General features: G+C 37.0%; 2 protein-coding genes across 4 annotated transcripts; both read right to left on the bottom strand.

Moving 5' to 3' along the window:
- Window positions 1-270: 270 nt before the first annotated feature.
- Window positions 271-12747, bottom strand: LOC145160102 (uncharacterized). Of its 2 annotated transcripts, none has more exons than XM_079079210.1 (9): window positions 12685-12747; window positions 12465-12594; window positions 12308-12370; window positions 12139-12213; window positions 11706-11816; window positions 2679-3179; window positions 2123-2254; window positions 1338-1822; window positions 271-1021 (listed from the first exon to the last, which is right to left on the bottom strand). In XM_079079210.1, exons 2-9 carry the CDS (start codon window positions 12592-12594, stop codon window positions 371-373), a joined length of 2148 nt encoding a protein of 715 aa, XP_078935336.1. In that variant the 5' UTR covers window positions 12685-12747; the 3' UTR covers window positions 271-370. The 2 variants fall into 2 exon arrangements, with proteins under 2 accessions (XP_078935336.1, XP_078935337.1); XM_079079211.1 differs by having other exon boundaries at window positions 1338-1813.
- Window positions 12748-14173: 1426 nt separating this feature from the next.
- LOC145160101 (uncharacterized) lies at window positions 14174-18267 on the bottom strand. Of its 2 annotated transcripts, XM_079079209.1 has the most exons (6): window positions 18114-18267; window positions 17918-18023; window positions 16739-17236; window positions 16013-16144; window positions 15006-15646; window positions 14174-14912 (listed from the first exon to the last, which is right to left on the bottom strand). In XM_079079209.1, the coding sequence occupies exons 2-6, from the start codon at window positions 18021-18023 to the stop codon at window positions 14289-14291; spliced, it is 2001 nt and encodes a 666-aa protein (XP_078935335.1). In that variant the 5' UTR covers window positions 18114-18267; the 3' UTR covers window positions 14174-14288. The 2 variants fall into 2 exon arrangements, with proteins under 2 accessions (XP_078935335.1, XP_078935334.1); XM_079079208.1 differs by having other exon boundaries at window positions 17918-18215.
- Window positions 18268-18523: the final 256 nt, after the last annotated feature.

Raw genomic sequence — 18523 nt, 5'->3', positions numbered from 1 at the left:
TATCATATTTTGGTGAGTTTTTTTGTCCCTAAAAGTTGTAATAAAATCACCAAGGATCATGATAAGTTGTTTATATTTAATCGTTTACTATAACTGATTAATAATTATGACTTTTTTACTATAAAAATTTATTTATTTTTGTAAATGTGGTTCCACGAGCTATAACCTAGTAAGAATATATGTACTAATAGTAAGAGTTCAATTTCTCCGACCATCCTTTAGATTCACAACATTATTTAATATTGACTATATATAAATAATACAATATAACAATATTTGTATACGCTGTTTCATCTTATGGAATCAAACAAAATTATTATAACACTTACATAATTATATTACAAATAAAATTATTACACTTAAAACAATTTCAAAAACGCATTGGAATTGGAAAACGTTGATGATTTTCATAAAGATTACGTTTCTTCGGCCGAAAGAGGTACTTGGAACCGTATGTCGCAAGTATTATGTCTTTTAAGAGAGGATATTGCAGCGTAGCGAATAGGAAGACTGGCATGGTAGCAAACATGGCGACAAGAATCGGTATCCATTTTAGATCTTTATGGTATAACACAAACAAGCTGAGACTGAACGCAACCATCATGGTTGTTATCGACAAGAAAAGTGTTGCTAAACCCAACGTCAACTTTTTAGGCAATGATTCATAGAAATCACGTTCACCGTAACGAGATGTAAGGATAGATAAGAACATGATTATAGAAGCTGATGATGAGAATAAAGATATGGCATCCGCCACTACAAAAAGCTTTAAGCTTACTTCTCGATAAAATATAGGGATACCATCATTCTGATTGTATCCGCCAGGAACCGTAAAAGCTGCAGCAAAAACTATGGTGGCAATAAGAGCAGCAACCACCATACATTGACTAGCTGTTCCTTTCATCCACTCCTCACCCTTTACAACTAGATCTTTGTGTTCCACAGTGAATAACTCGTGTGGTGTTAGGCCATCTTTGTTTCTCTCTTCCCTATAAGAAAAAGGGACCATCCCCTCTACTTCCTACAACATTTATACATTGAGTAGATAAATTTGATTGAGGTGTCAACTATGCATTCCAGCCGTTAGTAACACATAAATTAGATTTATATAAGAAAGTTTACTCGCAGACTATATATTAACATGTCACATGAAGGTTGTGAACAACAAATTGCATACAAACATTATTGGTCGGTTGTTTCTAAAATGGTTTTTTACAAGGGTCTCTTAACAATTTATTTTTCAATATTAGATATTCATGGATGAAAATGAAGTAATGTAATGAAAAAAGAAAGACAATTTGCATGAGAACCCTAGAAGGACGAGGAGGAATATGTACCTTAAACCATAATAGTTCTCGTTGCATCTCAAAAGCAGCTCCAGAGACATCCTCATGTCGCTTTTTCTTGGCACTCTTCCCAACTAAATGGAGCATATTGTTTTCATTTGCATCTTTGAGAAGAGTTATCTGATTCCTTTTTGAGCCTATCTCATACAATAGATTGTAGATATCCATATGACGATGTTCGGCAGCAGTGTGAAATATACTTTGATTGGTATCGTTTACTTTCCATATCAAATCAGGATATAGACGGATGAGCTCAATTACAAATCTAGTATTGCCCCTTTCTGCAGCAACAAATGGTATTTGTGAAGAGTACTTTTTCTTTGCATTTCCCGGCAACGTCACAGGCGTCCCTCTGAGTATGACATCAATTTCTTTCTTAGACTTCATCGCAATATTTTGCCACATGATTGTTAGTAATTCCAGTGCTGTACTTCCCTTTTCATAAACTCCCACCTTTGGAAAAATGACTGTAAAAACTGAAATTAACAAGTAAATTAAGAAGTTAAATGAATGATACCAGAGATTTACAAGTAAAGCATGATGGATAAAGTTGGGCTCTATTCCATAGACCTAAAGGAATAGTGTAATGACTGGCAAATTTCTGACATCACATGGATCTTACATATGAAAAAATGTTAATGCTTGACGAATCGTACACCATGAAAAACATTAGAATGGAAGCGTCTTTGTTCGAACCTTCACATCACAGATTGGCTACACTGGTAAACAGATGGATGCATAGTATCGCATACCAACAAAGGAGTAAAGATGCTTACCCCATTTGACGGTGTTCATGATGATATTAGATTTTCTTTTAGAAAATGCATCAGGCTTTTGAGCTAAAACTCCAAGTACATCCGAACTATTAACAAGTTCTGGGTGATCTTTCACAATCCGTAGTGCGACATCTATAAGGGATTTGACAATCACTTTGTGAGGGAACATGGAAACAAACACCACAAAGCATAAAGATATTACTTGTAGTGTAAGGATTACTTGTGTATTGGTAGTGAGGTTAAAGTCATATTGCATGGATGGTTATAGTTTAATAATTTTATATTGATGTAGGTATAGACATGGATTTCACTTTATTCACGATTTGCACCAATAAGAATAAACTAAAAGATACTAACTCTTCTGGGAGCTTATATTTGACTTCATAAAGTTGGCTAACCCGAATATTTTACACAAAGTAAGTAAAATAAGTAGTTGCCCATGTATCACCTAGGTTAGCTAATGTAAGAGCATCCACTACTTATCAAAAACAAGGAGCTAATGATAGACAACAAAATAGAATGTGTGTAATTAATAAGTACATTCTAAAACGCTTACCAAACATATCATACTCGACGCATTTCAAAAGAAGCCAACCACGAGTCTTCGGTGTCCAATAACTATCATCACGCAGATTATTCGATTCTTGATACAGATACTTCACCACCTCATGATGTCCAAACAAGGCAGCCATATAAAGTGGCATCATATTTTGCCAACCACGGATTGACATCAAGTCCCTGTTCTTTTGCACCATAATCTTAACCATGTTAATTTTTCCGGATGCAGCAACTACACAAAGGGCAGTGTTGGAACTTTTATCTTGAAGTTCCAGGTCCTTCTTTTGCATGTAATTCACCAGATGTTCCACGAACTCTTCCACCTCATTGGTGCTTTCTGCGGATGCAGCAACATGAAGTGCTGTTTCGCCATTTTCAGTGATACTATACCTTACCAACGCTGGCGTTTCATCAAAAATGTCTTTAGCAGCTTTCCAATCACCTTTGATCGATGCTTCATATAGGGGGACACCAAAATGGATGTAATCAATTCTAGGTCCTGCAAAGTAGTTCCAATGCAAAGTTATACCACATTCATCCAGTAACAATTGCAGTAAACTTTAATTTGTCACCATAATCAAACATCAATACTATTGCATACGCACCAATTTGAATCCTTTAATTTGGTTTAACACATTAAAATCAAGCACACTATGGTTATGGTTTTACGTGTTGGTCTCTCTGAATAAGATCTAACATATAAAAAGTGAGACCTTAAAATTGGTTCCATCTTAAAGTAGGCTTTCTATGAAAGAACAACGTATTTCATGAGAAATTTCTAAAAGAATGCAGACACGAAGCACCTTCCAAACAATGTAATATGAATTATTATTGTAAGGTCTCTTCTGAAGTTGTTGTATCTATAACCAATGCAATGCAAACCACAAAACTGCAAAAATGTTCCACGTGGTTGTCAAAATTAGGTGGTTTTGGTAAAAAAAAATTTGGTGGTTCAACCGTCCAATTTTGGATACCTTATGTGGTTTTTGTCCCTATAATTGACTTTTTTGTGTGGTTTTGGTCCCTATAATTGGCATTTTTGTGTGTTTTTGGTCCAAACCCAACCTTAACACCCCGTTCTCGAGTTTAACTTAACGAGAGAAAAGAAAGGAAATAGGTGGAAATAAGAAGAAAATAAAAGAAGTTGGTGTTTCCGAGTTTCATGAAAGGAAAGAAATGGAAGGAAGTGGGGGGAAATGGAATGATCACTTTCCCTCATAACTTTTCTTTTGATTTGGTAGGATTTGGAAAGAAAGAAAAAAATTTGATTAATTTTCGTTCCACTTCTCTTCAACTCGGGACACAAAAATGATTAATTTTATAACCTTTTTTTTTCTTATCTTACAACTAAAAAAACAAAAAAAATAAATAAATAAATAAACCCACCCCACCTCCATCCTACCTTATCCTCCTCCTTATTCTTCTTCTTCTTCTCCTCCTCCTCCTCCTCCTCTCTCTCTCTCTCTCTATATATATATATATATATATATATATATATATATATATATATATATATATATATATACCACCACCACCATGGCCATCACACCAACATCACACCACCAACAACCTCAAAACAATCAATCATCGCCACTATCCCTACCATTCGTCGCCACCCTACCATCTCCTCCACCATCACCTTTTTTCCATTCCATCTGAAACCCTAAAATCTGTACCATTGCAACTAATATGGTTTAGAGAAAAAATTGATTGAAAAAAATTAAAGCGAACGAATCAGAAGATATCAAGGATTTGTTGATAGGTGGTGGTGCTGCTCCACCCAGTTTCTGTCTCCCCATTACCACCTTCGTCATCGTTGATACTGATACATAATGAGTCCCTCTCTCTCTCTCTCCCTCTCTCTCTCTCTCTATATATATATATATATATATATATATATATATATATATATATATATATATATATATATATATATATATATATATCTAGTATCTCTATCTACAACCGATCTCCCACAAGGAGCCTTAGGTTTTGACCCAATTTGTTTTCCTCTTGTACAAACGGTTTAAATTCCCCCGTCATCTCCGATGACTCAGTTCGTTTAGCACGTCACACACTTGGCAATGATTTCTGGTGGGTGATTCGATTTGGGTTTGAGCACCCCTTGATTCAATCTAAGCACGCTTTTCTGATGAGGGAGATGCGTGGGTGAAATTGGGGTCTCTGGCAGGCGAAGAGAGATGTGAGGGGGGAAATGTGGGTTTTCAAATATGAGAAGGAGAGGTTTCATCGACTACTCCGTCACGACCACTATCACTTCCTTCCACCTGATGTACACACTGATATCCGGTGGTGTTGGCGGATGGCGGTGACAATTGGGGGTGTTCTTGAGTTTGTTTTTATGATTGAGAAAAAGAGAGGTAATAGGGGTGTTAGAGATGAAAAGAACCATCGGTGTGTGTGTGTGAGAGAGAGAGAGAAGGCCATTCTTTAAATTTTAATTACTTAAAATCATTAAAATTATATAAAAAATAAAGAAAACAAATATAAAGGGGGTATAATTGTCTTTTTAAGTGGATAGAGACCAAAACCAATAAAAAGATATAATTTTTGACCATTAGTGCACCACCAAAACTATAAAATTTTGCCGAGACCATTTTCGCAATTTTCTTAATGCAAACCCTAGCGGGTTTTTTCATATATCAAACAAGGTATCAAGTTTGGCCATATAAGAATTCCGTCAAAACCCTCATCATCGCAGCACAATCCTCCGTTGCCCGACGATTGTCACACCTCCAACGAGCTACCTCTGCTCCACCGTTGGTGCTCCTTTTGTTCGACGCTCACGTAGCCTTGTGCCGATGTGCTTTCGAGGTTGGTCAATCTGCTCATTTGAAATCTTACGACAGTCTCTTCCATGCTCCTCGTGCACAAGGGTTTTAATGCGAAGCAAATGCATAATTAAAAGTGAATGGGTTTATATACTACTAATACTAGTATTCGAGACAACATGGTTTGATGCACGGCTCAAAGCTTATGGGTTTAGCTAAAAAAAGGAGTCAAACTACAATGAGATAGCTCCCACATAGTGCGATATATATCCATTTGTGTGTTGTTATTAGTGGTTACTTGTTGTGACAAGAAATTTGTTGTATTGGTGTAAGTTTGGAATTTATTCGTTGTACTCTTGTTGAAGGAAACTCTAATGCTTTAAGCCATCGAGTGGGAGTGACAAACTTACGTATGAAATCATAAAACAAATTAAAAAGGGTATAAAAGTCTTTTTAGGTGGATGAGGAACCAACCATGATATAAATTGAAATAGGGACCATCCCAAATTTCGGGAAGGGACCATTTATGAGGTTTTGTCTAAATTTAATGTTGGGACCGGTCACTACTTAACCTCTTTTGTTAACTCCATAAGACCATCACACCTATGCTAAAGAAATTCATGACTTGTTATTAATTAGTTACAGGGCTTTTGACATAAAAGTCCTTAAATTTTGTCAGGTTTTGTTGGTTTTGTCCCTATAACGATTTTTTGTTCGCTAATGTCCAAAATTTACCAAGTTTTTTTACATTTTTGCCCTTGTTACCTATAATAGTTGATGTCCAGGGACAAAACCGACAAAATTTAACAAACTTAAGGACTTTAATTCAAATTTGGAAAACATACTTAGGATAAAAACATATAAGATTTGTAAACTTAAGGGTTTTTTTTGCAAATTTGAAAAACATACTTAGGGTAAAAACATAAAAGATTTGAAAAAAGGACAAAAATGAAAAAAACTTGGCAAATTTTGGACATTAATGAACAAAAAATCGTCACAGAAACAAAACCAACAAAACCTGACAAACTTAAAGAACTTTTATGTCAAAACAAAACCAACAAAACCTGACAAACTTAAAGAACTTTTATGTCAAAAGCCCTTAGTTATATTTCGCTAAGCAATAAAAAAGCAGATCTTGTGGTCATTGTGGCCCACTAATTAATCTTTCTCCGACACTTTTCTACATGGTGGATAATTTAGAAATCCGGACAATTTAATTAAGCCTAGGGGTAAAACTGGAAAGTTTCTATTTTATTGAGTTTTTGTATTGTAGTATGTAGGATTCAAATCCGTTTAGTATAAATAGGGTAGATGTTTTATGTTTTCAGCTCAAGTTTTGCAAGTCTTTTAAGCTTTGATTAGTAAGGTACTTGCAACCTAAGTAAATTCTTAGAAAGTTTTTCTTCCATGTTTCTTTTCCTGCACAGTTAAGATTTGTTTCATTCCACAAGAATCAAGAAAATTGATTCCTGTTAAGCCTTGTTCTTCTTTCACGTATTCTGTGTAAGACTGAGATAAATTGAACCACACACCAAAACGTGTGTATGATATTGTATATATACTAATGAATTATAATAATGAGATCCTATAATGTAGGATCTATAGAATACAGATATACATAACATATTTAACAATATATACAATATATTTATCTAATAGTTATCTAATATCCCCCCTCAAGCGAATAGGCGGTGGACCAACGCGTAGCAAAGTACGAAAATGCTCAAACTGAGGACGTGGAAGGCTTTTGGTGAAGATATCCGCCACTTGAAGCTTGGTAGAAATAAACTTGGTGTGAAGTTTGCCGGAAGTGACAAGTTCCCGGATGAAATGATAATCAAGGTCAATGTGCTTAGCGCGCTTGTGAGCAACAGGATTTTGAGTCATAAATAAGGCGCTTTTGTTATCACAGAGCAGAGTTGGTCGATCCGGTGGCAAGGCATGAAGTTCACGTAGAAGATGAGTGATCCAGACAATTTCTGCAGCTGTGTTCGCCATGGCCCGGTATTCAGATTCACAACTAGATCGTGAGACAGTTGGTTGCTTCTTTGCACTCCAGGAGACAAGATTGCCGCCAAGAAATATGGAATAGCCATAAGTAGAGCGACGAGTTTCAAGACAACGAGCCCAGTCAGCATCAGAATAGCCCAATATGGTGTTGGTCTGCGGATGACAGAAAAGAAGCCCAAATGAAGCAGTACCCTTAACATAACGCAGAATGCGTTTGACAGATTGAAAGTGAGCATCCGTAGGTGCATGAAGATATTGAATGGCTTGATTAACAGCATAAGATAAGTCTGGTCTGGTAATAGTTAAGTATTGTAAGGCCCCGACAAGCGATCGATAAAGAGTGGGATCGGAAAAAGGAGAGCCATCAGAGGTGAAAGTCTCATGTGTAGCAAGAGGCGTGTGGACCGGTTTGGAATCAAGCAAATCCGCCCGGGTAAGAACATCTTTAGTGTATTTAGACTGACTTAGAAATAAACCATTGTCAGTGTAACTAACTTCAAGTCCAAGAAAGTAACTCAAGTCGCCAAGATCTTTAATGGCAAATTCACGATTTAAACGAGCAGTAAATGTAGTGATGACAGACTCATGACTGCCGGTAAGAATCAAGTCATCAACATAAACGAGAAGATACATGATGCAAGAGTCTCGAGAAAAAATGAACAGGGAAGTGTCAGCACGACTGCAGACAAAACCGTTGGATAGTAAAAAGGTGCTGAGACGTTGAAACCAGGCTCTAGGTGCTTGCTTCAAACCATAGAGAGCTTTGGATAACTTGCATACATGATTTGGAAATTGGGGATCGGTGAAACCAGGTGGTTGCTCCATGAACACAGTCTCTGTGAGTTGACCATGAAGAAAAGCATTTTTAACATCCAACTGATGAAGACGCCATTTGTTCAATACTGCAAGAGATAGAACAATGCGGACAATAGAGGCTTTAATTACAGGACTGAACGTATGTGAATAATCTATCCCTGGAATTTGTGTGAAACCTTGAGCGACCAGACGTGCTTTATACCGTTCAACAGATCCGTCGGCATTGAATTTAATACGATAAACCCATTTAGAACCAACAATATTTGAGGAAGATGGGCGTGGGACTAACACCCAAGTATTATTGTGACGTAGAGCCTCCATCTCCTCATTCATGGCAGCCAACCATCGTGGATTTTTTGCAGCTGACTTATATCCTTTTGGTTGAGATTCAGAAAATAGGGCAGCATGCAATGCATGTTGAGCGAAGGAAGAAATGTCAAAGAGATGTTTGGGCTTAAAAATACCAGACTTGGAGCGTGTAGTCATAGGATGGAGTGAGGAAGCTCGATTTGGAGGGTCCGGACATGGTCTGGGATCTGAGTTGTCATTATCAGAAGGTGGACTGCCATAAGATGAATCGTTAATTGGGTCGTTGTCAGGTGTAGGAGGTGTAGCAGGGCCATCGTCGGATAACGGGCCAACAGGGATATTGTTGCGAGAGACAGGTTCACATAAAGAGCATGGTTTGGTAACTGGAGGCGAATGGGTCCGTTGAATGGTATCGGTTTTAGTAGGCTGATCAAAAAGTGAAGTATGAAGAGGCCCGTCATCCAAGAAAACAGATAGGTCCAGCTTGGAAAAATCAGAGGACACATGTTGATCAGCAAAGGGGAAAGAGGTTTCATTAAAACGCGCATGCCGAGTGATATAAATCCGTGATGTTGTTGGATCAAGACATTTGTACCCTTTATATTGAGGATGATAACCAATGAAGATGCAAGAAATGCTCCGTGGTGTAAGCTTGTGTGCTGAATAGTCATGAAGATATGGGTACACTTGACAACCAAAAGTGCGAAAATTTCCATAAGAAGGTATGCGTGAGAAAAGCAACTGAAATGGAGAATGATTATTGAGAATCTTGGTAGGAAGCCGGTTGATGATATATGTAGCTGAGCTGAAAGAATCAACCCAATAGGAGGTCGGGACATGTGCATGAAAAAGCATAGACAGACCAGTTTCAACGATATGCCTATGCTTCCGTTCAGCTCTGCCATTTTGTTGGGGAGTATGCCGGCACGAAAGCTGATGAACAATACCATTTTCTTCAAAAATTTCACGAACAATGTGATTGACAAATTCACCGCCCCCATCACTTTGAAAAACCTTAATTTTCCGTGATAGTTGTGTTTGAACAAGCTTTATAAAATTCTTTAAAACAGCATAAAACCCTTTCTTATTTTGCAAAGGATAAAACCATGTGAAACGTGAGTGATCATCAATAAACACAACATAATATAAATAACCATGTGATTCAACCGGAGCTGGTCCCCATAAATCACAGTGTATCAAATCTAACGGATTTAATGATCGTTTAGGATTTAAATCAAAGGGTAATTTTTGTCCCTTAGAAAGATGACAAGGTTCACAAAAAACTGGTTTAGGCAAAATAGAAGTAACATTCAACAAACCAAGTTTTTGTAAATTAGAGATAACATCAAAAGAGGTGTGTCCTAAACGATTATGCCATAGTTCAAAAGAATCTTTATTAGAAACTCCAGAAGAAGCGATCAAGGCTGTATGATCATCTTTAAGCACATACAATCCATCCTCACACCGACCTCTTGCTATCACTTGTTTGGTTGACCTGTCCTGAATATGAAAGAATGGTTGAGAAAAAAGAACATCAACTGGATTATCCATGGTAAGTTTACTAATTGATAACAGATTCTTGGTTAAATGAGGAACAACCAAGACATTTCGTAAAGTAATATTTTTGTGAACCATGGTGTCACCAATATGTGAAACTGGCAGATTGTTTCCATTACCAAAAATAACATGTGAATTACCAGAATATGGAGCAGGTGAGGTGATATTATCTGTTGAGGAAGTCATATGTGCAGTTGCTCCCGAGTCCACATACCAATCGGGATTTCCCTGAGTTACATGACACTGGGAATGAAACGCTTGTGCCAAGTTTGAGTCTTGATGAAGAGAGTTGGAAGCATATGTAGACAGACTTGGACAAGAGGACGCATAATGTCCATTTGTGCGACAAAGCTGGCAATGGGGAGGACGACGCCCCCCACGGCCTCTACCACCACCAGCAGATCCACGAGAGCCACCACGTGGATAATTTGTTGACCGACCCCTGTTATTGGTGGAACGAGATTGAGAAATAAAAGTTGCAGGTGGAGTAGTGGTCCCATGGATGGATTTTAAAAACAACTCATGGCTCTCTGCCTGAGATATAAGATCACGAAAGGTTGGAGAGGGTTTACTGGTGCGTATGGCAATAGAGAATGTTTCAAATGAAGGCCCTAATCCGCATAAGAACCAATGGATTTTATCCATATCTTCAACTGGTTGGCCTATGGCAGCCAATTTATCACAAGCAGACTTAAACTTTCTACCATATTCAGAGATAGTAGAGGTACCTTTTGTCATTTGGCGCAAAGAGTCGCGTAAGGAATGAATTCTTTCTACCGAAGAACTGCTATAGGCGGATTCCAGTGAGGTCCATATCAAACGAGCTGTGGAGAGCCCAAGTACTTCAGCAGCAGCCTCTTCAGTTAATGACGAATTGAGAAGAATCACAGCCTTCTGATCAAGATCAAACCAGGAGGTAAAAGCTGGATTGGGAACTGATTTGTTGTCAACTTCGACTGTTGCAGCAGGTTGAACAGAGGTGCCATCAACGTGGGGCAAAAGCTTCTGATAAGAGAGTAAGGGAAGCATCTGATTCTTCCAGAGAAGATAATTGGTGGAACATAACTTGATGGGAATCATATGAAGCAAAGTGTTCATTGAAAAGGTGCCATCCTGAGAAGTCGACATCTTCTAGGGTTTTGAGAAAAGAAGCGGAAAAGAGAAGGAGGGAAGGATCGGATGGTTTAGGCTGATACCATGTAAGACTGAGATAAATTGAACCACACACCAAAACGTGTGTATGATATTGTATATATACTAATGAATTATAATAATGAGATCCTATAATGTAGGATCTATAGAATACAGATATACATAACATATTTAACAATATATACAATATATTTATCTAATAGTTATCTAATATTCTGTTCCTCTTTAGTTTCCTTCTTTGTTTGAGCTACATTCTCAGAGAATCAAGTGAATTTATTATGCATAAAGAATCTTGAAGAATCAAGCGATTTGATTCCAACACTTTTTGTTTTATTTTTCAGATCACAACAAAAGCAGCAGTTCAGAGGAAAATGGTTAACAAAAGTTACCGTTAAATAGATCTGGTATTGCTTTCTCTTGTGGAGCAAACGAAACTCCGACTACATGTTGTTGTTGTTGGCTTGGTGGATTCTTCACATCGAAGTTGGGTAATGGGAAACCTGTTGTTTTTGTTGTGATTGGAAAAGTAAAAACATCAGGACATTGTAACGAAGAGCATTGTGTATGTAGAAATGCAGGGACGAAGCTTGAACATATGAGTTGGGGGGGCGAAAGTAAAATATATATAAAAATTGAAGAACAGGGGGGTCCACAGTCATTTTTTTTGTTTTGGGTCTAATATGTAAAGTTTTTAATAGTAATGGACTAGTTCTAAAAAAAAACAGGGAAGCCACCCCTCCCCCCCCCCCCCCCCCCCCCCCTAAGAAGATCCGTCCCTGTAGAAATGTATGGGAGAAAGATTAATTAGTAGACAGAAGTTACCTGTAAATGGATGTGGTATTGATGGATATTGGGGTGGATATTGGGGTACCGGGACATCTGCTGCTTTGTTGTGATCTTTAACAGTAAAAAACAACAAGAGATTGTAACGGAAGCGAATTGTGTATGTAGAAAAGTACCGGAGAAAGATTAATTAGTGGACAAAAGTTACCCATAAATGGATGTGGTATTGATGGATATTGGGGTACTGGGACATCTGCTGCTTTTTTGCGATCTTTAACAGTAAAAAACAACAGGAGATTGTAACGGAAGCAAACTGTGTATGTAGAAAAGTACCGGAGAAAGATTAACCGGTGGATAGAAGTTACCCGTATTAACTGGATATGCAGGTATTGGTAGATCTTGTGGAGGAAATGAAACTCCGGTTGCATGCTGCTGCTGTTGGCTTGATGGATTCTGCACATCGAAGTTGGGTAATGGGAGACCTGTTTGCGACATCTGCAGAAAGACATCATTAATTAATTATTGATGAATAATGATTAAAAGTTAAATCCCTAAGAGGATTTGGTGAGACTGATCTGACAATACCTCTGCGTCAGCGAGCAATTGATGCGTATGAACAACCGGATAAAAATTGAAAAAGGATGAGATGAGATTATGTGATCAACATGCATGCAGCATGCTATGATTTATATACAATTTCCCTTTGCTTAAGTCAATGTCAACGGTTTCTATGGTCTAAAAATGAGTTATTTCCCCACTTAATGTCAACATTTAGTTGCCAAAAAGGAAGAAGATATACATATAATATTATCAAAGGCAAGTTACAATATTCGATTTGCTGACTTTTTTTCGTATATTATATATGTCATCTATCATATATATGCGTACTTAGAAATATTTTTAACCTATTTTGGATGTGGAAAGTATTTTTGTCACGGTTCTAGTCCGTGGACCATTTTACTTACGGCTGGTAAACCATTCATTCAATCCTAGAATTATATATTTTTAAAGTAGTCTGAGCCTTTGGATCATCTCAACTTTTAATCGTGCCCGTTTAAATTGCCCTATTTTTAACGGAAGGTAACTCGTTGCTATAATTTTGAGATCCAGGTACTTAGTTGGGTAATCAACCACAGTGCAGAGAGGATGAATTTTGTTTGATCTTGAATTGAAGGAATCAGGGCTTAAGAATTGGTTACGACATCCCATTGTTTTTTCTTTATACAATCAAACAAAAATTCTATATTTGTAATGAGTCGAGATCTATGCAAATAGAGTTGTGAGAAGGGCTGTAATGGCAGTAGACTCAGTGGAGAAAGTCGCATTGGAGCAGACTGATGGTGCATTGTGGCGACCTAGAGGACGGATGGTAGTGATGGAGGAAAATGGAATGAAATGAAATGGAACTCAAGAACACATTTCCCCTGTATTCTACTTTCATTCACTTTTATTTCACGCAGTCGAGAACAGAGTGAGTATAAGTGTGTTTTGAACACGAAAAAAGCCATTGCAAAAAGAAACATCAAAGTGATGAAAGCAATTTAAAATCTGGGGATAACCCTGAAGATTTGACGGAGAGGATCAAGCTATTAGCCAAAATTTAAAGAAATCAGAGGTATGGTTTACATTATGAGCCCTAGTTGTGGTTTTCTTAGAATTTAGCTCAAATGGGTATTGAATCTTGGATTCTTGTTAAAATTATTCGATGGCTTATATTGTACATACAGTTAATTTAGTGCGTAGTGAGTCACTGTTTGGTGGTAGCGTTGGGATAAAACAACCCATGACGTAGACGTGGCCAATGTCTGGATATTATATAAAAATCTAGTGAATTACACAGTTATATGGGATGGTAAGAAAAGTCGTGGCCTATGTGAGGAATTCATTTATTTGATTAAAGTGGGTTTTTGGGCTCTCATATCATACATGGAGAATCTGCATTTCTTGTCTCCCTTTAATCCCAATTACTAACTTGATCAATTTAACCCTCCGGATTGCCTTCCAAAACCCAATATCATTAATGATATGTAATGTCACTTTTTTATGTGTTATCTTATGAATCTAAACAAAGCCATTGAAACAAACATGAGTGAATCATATTACAATTAAAAATTTAAACTAACAACAGGTACAACATTTTCAAAGTACACCTTGAAATGAAAGGACTTGTTAATGGGAACCAACGGCGGTTAGTTTTCATAGTAAAGAATATGTTTCTTGGGCCGGAAGAGGTACCTAGAAGCATATGTCGAGAAAAAGACGTCTTTTATCAGAGAAAACTGCAGTGAAACATATAAGATGACTGGCAAGGCAGAAAAAAACGAGATAAGGATTGGTATCCATTTCAGTTTGTTGTGGTATAGCACGAAGAAGCTAACACTAAAAGCAATCATCATGGTTGTTATGGAGAGGAAAAGTGTTGCTAGACCTAACATCAGCTTTTTGGGCAATGACTCCAAGAAATCACGTTCGGCATAACGTGATGTGAGTATGGATAAGAACATGAGGATCGCTGCTGATGATGAGAACAAAGAAATGGCATCTGCCACAGCGAAAATGATGAAGGGTAAATTTTTAGAAAAGATGGGGAAACCATCGTTCTGATCGTATCCACCTGGAACTGTGAAAGCTGCAGCAAATACAATGGTGGCAATAAGTGCAGCAACCACCATACATTGGCTAGCCGTATCTTTCATCCAGTCCTCACCTTGTTTGACTAGATCTTTGTGTTCCTTGGTGAATAACTCGTGTGGTGTTAGTCCATCTTTGTTCTTCCGTTCCCGATAAGCAGGAGGGATCATCTCTTCCACTTCCTGTGACAACGTGTTTTATGTCAATGCTAGATGAAATGAAGTGATGTAAGGGAAAAAGAAAGAAAGATAGTGTGGGGAAGAAAACATATATACCTTGAACCATAATAGTTCTCGTTGCATTTGAAAAGCAACTCCAGACACATCCTCAAGTCGCTTTTTCTTAGCACTCTTCCCAACTAAGTGCAACATGTTGTTCTCATTTGTATCTTTAAGAGGAGTTATGAGATCCTTCATTGAGCCTATCTCGTACAATAAGTTGTAGATACCCTCATGACGATGTTTGACAGCAGTGTGAAATATGCTTTGATTGTCATCATTTAGTTTCCATATTATATCAGGATATAGACGGATGAGCTCAATAACAAATCTAGTATTCCCCATTTCGGCAGCAACAAATAGTATTCGAGAAGAGTACTTTGGTCTTGCATTTTCCTGCAAGGCTACATTCGTATTGTTTGTAGCTGTAGCAGCATGCTCTTTGTTTATGATCCCACTTTCATTATGCTTTTTGGAAGTATTGTCTGAAATTTTTTGTAGTAGTTGTAGAGTTTGATCCGTGTCAGAAGCTGGATCGTCATCTTTCTTAATGGGATCAGGCTGCCCTCTGATTATGTTATCAATTTCATTCGTAGGCTTCTCCGCAATTTTTCCCCAAATAATTTTTAGTAGTTCCAGTGCATCAGCTTTACTTTCCATTTTAGAAGGTCCCACCTTTGGATGAATGCAAGTCCAAACTGAAAGCAACAATGGGAAAAGAATCCAAAGGTGGGCTTAATTAGCTACTTTCAGTTATCAGAGCCTACCACATATTTAGAAGTTAAAAACTGATGGATGAAGTTGGGTTATAGACTTCAGTTACTTGATAAATATAGAGGAATATTGTTATGACTGGCAAATTTCTGGCATGTCACATGGTTTAGAATATGTTTATTGGTGGTCTTAACTTAACCGGTCAAAAAATAAGAGAATAGAAAATTTTATAAAAAGAAAGGGGTGACTTGTTTAATGGCTCTTTCTCACATTTCATATCAATATTTAGTTTCTAGTTTTTAAGACGGAAGATGTATATATAATCAACATCAAGGAGTTGAGATGCTTACCCCACTCGATAGTTCTCCTGATGATATTAGATTCTATTTCAGCAAATACATTTGTCTTTCGAGCCAAAGCTCCAAGTGCAAGCCCACTAAAACCAAGTTTTGAGTGCTCTTTCACAATATCCAATGCCATATCTAAAACAGATTCAACAATCACTTTGTGAGGGAATATTACTGCTACGAAAAAATCAACAATGTGAAAAGAACAACGAAGCATAAGGCTCGTTTGCTTTATATCAATCCGGAAATAAATCACCAAATCTAGTTCAAGACAGTCAAAACTCATGGTTAATATAGTTGTGTAAACCTACCCCCTTAATCTAATTTTCAGCAAGTTTAAGATATATAAAGGATTATTGCCATATTGGATGGTGATCATTTTATTGAAGATCAAACTTTTGTTTTAGCTATTGGCGCAGGCTTAGCTAGAGACACGGATAACATTTTTTTGCAAGATTTTACCTATATAAGAATAAACTAGCTTATATTTGACTTCATATATAGTTCAGGACATGCACCTAGATAATGCTTAAAGCAAGTTGAATACTATACAAGTGGTTGCCCAAGGTGTCACCTAGAGGCTAGAGGTCTATCTTCCATAATGCGTAGCCACTATTATTAAGAACATGGAGTAGAGAAAAGTACATACACAGATCGCTGATGAATAAGAATGATGATAGACAACATAGAGAATTTGTAGGTGTAATAACTACATGCTAAAACACTTACCAAACATATCAGTCTCCACACATTTCAGAAGAAGCCAACTACGGGTCTCATCTGTCCAGCAATCGTCACGCAACTTCTGGGAATATCCATACAAACACTTCACCATCTCATAATGTCCAAACAAGGCCGCCATATACAGTGGTGTCATTCCTCCAGCACCAGTGATTGCCACCAAAGCCCTGTTGCTTTTAACCATAATCTCAACTATTTTAACGTTGCCAGCTGCAGCAGCTAAACAAAGGGCAGTGTTGGAACTGCCATTTTTAAGTTCCAGGTCCTCCTTTTTCATCTTAGTCATCAGATTTTCCACAAATTCTTCAACCTTTTTGGTGTTTTTTGCCGATGCAGCAACATGAAGTGTTGTTTCGCTATTTCCAGTGATACTATACCTTACCAACTCTGGCCTTTCATCAAGAATCATTTTAGCAGCTTTCCAATCACCTCTAATTGATGCTTCATATAGAGGGATAGCGATTTTGATGTACTCCTTTCTAGTTCCTTTAAAATAAAATCCAATGCAAAGTTAGCACCAATTCATCCAGGGACAATATTTGTAATATTCTTTAACTTTTCACCATAATTAAGCATCAATTATAGTTGCGTACAGCCACTTTGAATCCTTCAATTTGGTTTTACACATTAAAATCAAGCACACTATAATTTTGGTTTTAGTTACTTGTTGGTGTCTCTGGATATTGAAACTAACATTTTATTTATTTATTATTAATATATTTTAAAAAAGAGTAAAAACCAAAATAGATCTCATTTTTTTTTTTTAATTGAGGATAAAAAAATAATAATAAATAAAAAGAAAAAAAGAAACTGATAAAGGCAATATACTCATTTTAGGTTTGGTCGGAATGAAAAACAAAATATAGAGATGAAACTAAGATTGGGTCAAACCTCCGAGACAATTTGTGTGATTTACATTTACTCTATTATATACGACAACTGAAAATCAATTCATCTTAATGTAGACTTTCTAGGAAACAGCACTGGCGTTTCACTGTTGATTTTACCCTTGTTTGCAAAATTTGCTAATTTTCCCGAAGGAAACCGAAAGGTAGGTATAAACACTTATCTCAACCATGGGCAAGCGTGGGGCACTAGTGCGAAGGAATAATGTGGTGTTAAATAGCAGTAGACGAAGTAAAGAGTAAAATGGGTAGCGGAATTTACCGGTAAGTAGATCTGGAATAGGTTTTGTAGGATCAGCAACTGAAATTCTGATATCCTGCGGATCAGGGGTTAAGGTTGGGGCTAAATGCCCATCTGTTTGCGCCATCTGCACAGGGACAACATTCATGATTATAACCCTACAAATTCCTTCACGCCATGACTAGAAAAACAGAGGATTTGGTGCAACTGACAATACCTCTGCCTCAGCGATCGATTATTACGTATGAATGAATGAATTTGAAAGAAGACTTGAGATTGATTATTTGAACATGCAAACTACGATTTGTATACACCTTCCCTTGCATAAGTCAACGTTGTAAGTCTTTAAAAAATAATTCTTCTGCCAATCAATAATTATGGACAACTAGCTGTTTCCAAAAAAAGAAAAAATAATGACAGCAGTTAATAGCCAAAAAAAGAAAAAAAAAACAAAATATTTCTATAATTTTATTTAATGATCCATGTATATCCTTGGTGATAAATTTCTTACATTAATAAGTATAGAAAACAATATCTTGTATACACGTGTATAAAACTTGACTCATTGTTACTAGCTTACTGCAACTAACTATTTTAATTTTGATAAATTGGATATCAAATTATTTT

Source organism: Lactuca virosa, chromosome 2 (genome assembly GCF_052849685.1).
Source record: "Lactuca virosa cultivar CGN04683 chromosome 2, Lactuca_virosa_CGN04683_v6, whole genome shotgun sequence".
Taxonomy (NCBI): domain Eukaryota; kingdom Viridiplantae; phylum Streptophyta; class Magnoliopsida; order Asterales; family Asteraceae; genus Lactuca; species Lactuca virosa.
The sequence above is the reverse complement of the archived record's forward strand: the minus strand, read 5'-3'. Positions and strand labels throughout refer to the sequence as shown.

Coding starts and splice junctions, on each gene's coding strand:
- LOC145160102 (XM_079079210.1), bottom strand. CDS start 12,594: ATGTCGCAAACAGGTCTCCCATTACCCAACTTCGATGTGCAGAATCCA. Junction 1,823..2,122: donor CATGAACACCGTCAAATGGG/GTAAGCATCTTT, acceptor TGTTAATTTCAG/TTTTTACAGTCATTTTTCCA. Junction 1,022..1,337: donor GAGAACTATTATGGTTTAAG/GTACATATTCCT, acceptor TAAATGTTGTAG/GAAGTAGAGGGGATGGTCCC.
- LOC145160101 (XM_079079208.1), bottom strand. CDS start 18,044: ATGAATGTTGTCCCTGTGCAGATGGCGCAAACAGATGGGCATTTAGCC. Junction 15,647..16,012: donor CAGGAGAACTATCGAGTGGG/GTAAGCATCTCA, acceptor TGTTGCTTTCAG/TTTGGACTTGCATTCATCCA. Junction 14,913..15,005: donor GAGAACTATTATGGTTCAAG/GTATATATGTTT, acceptor ACGTTGTCACAG/GAAGTGGAAGAGATGATCCC.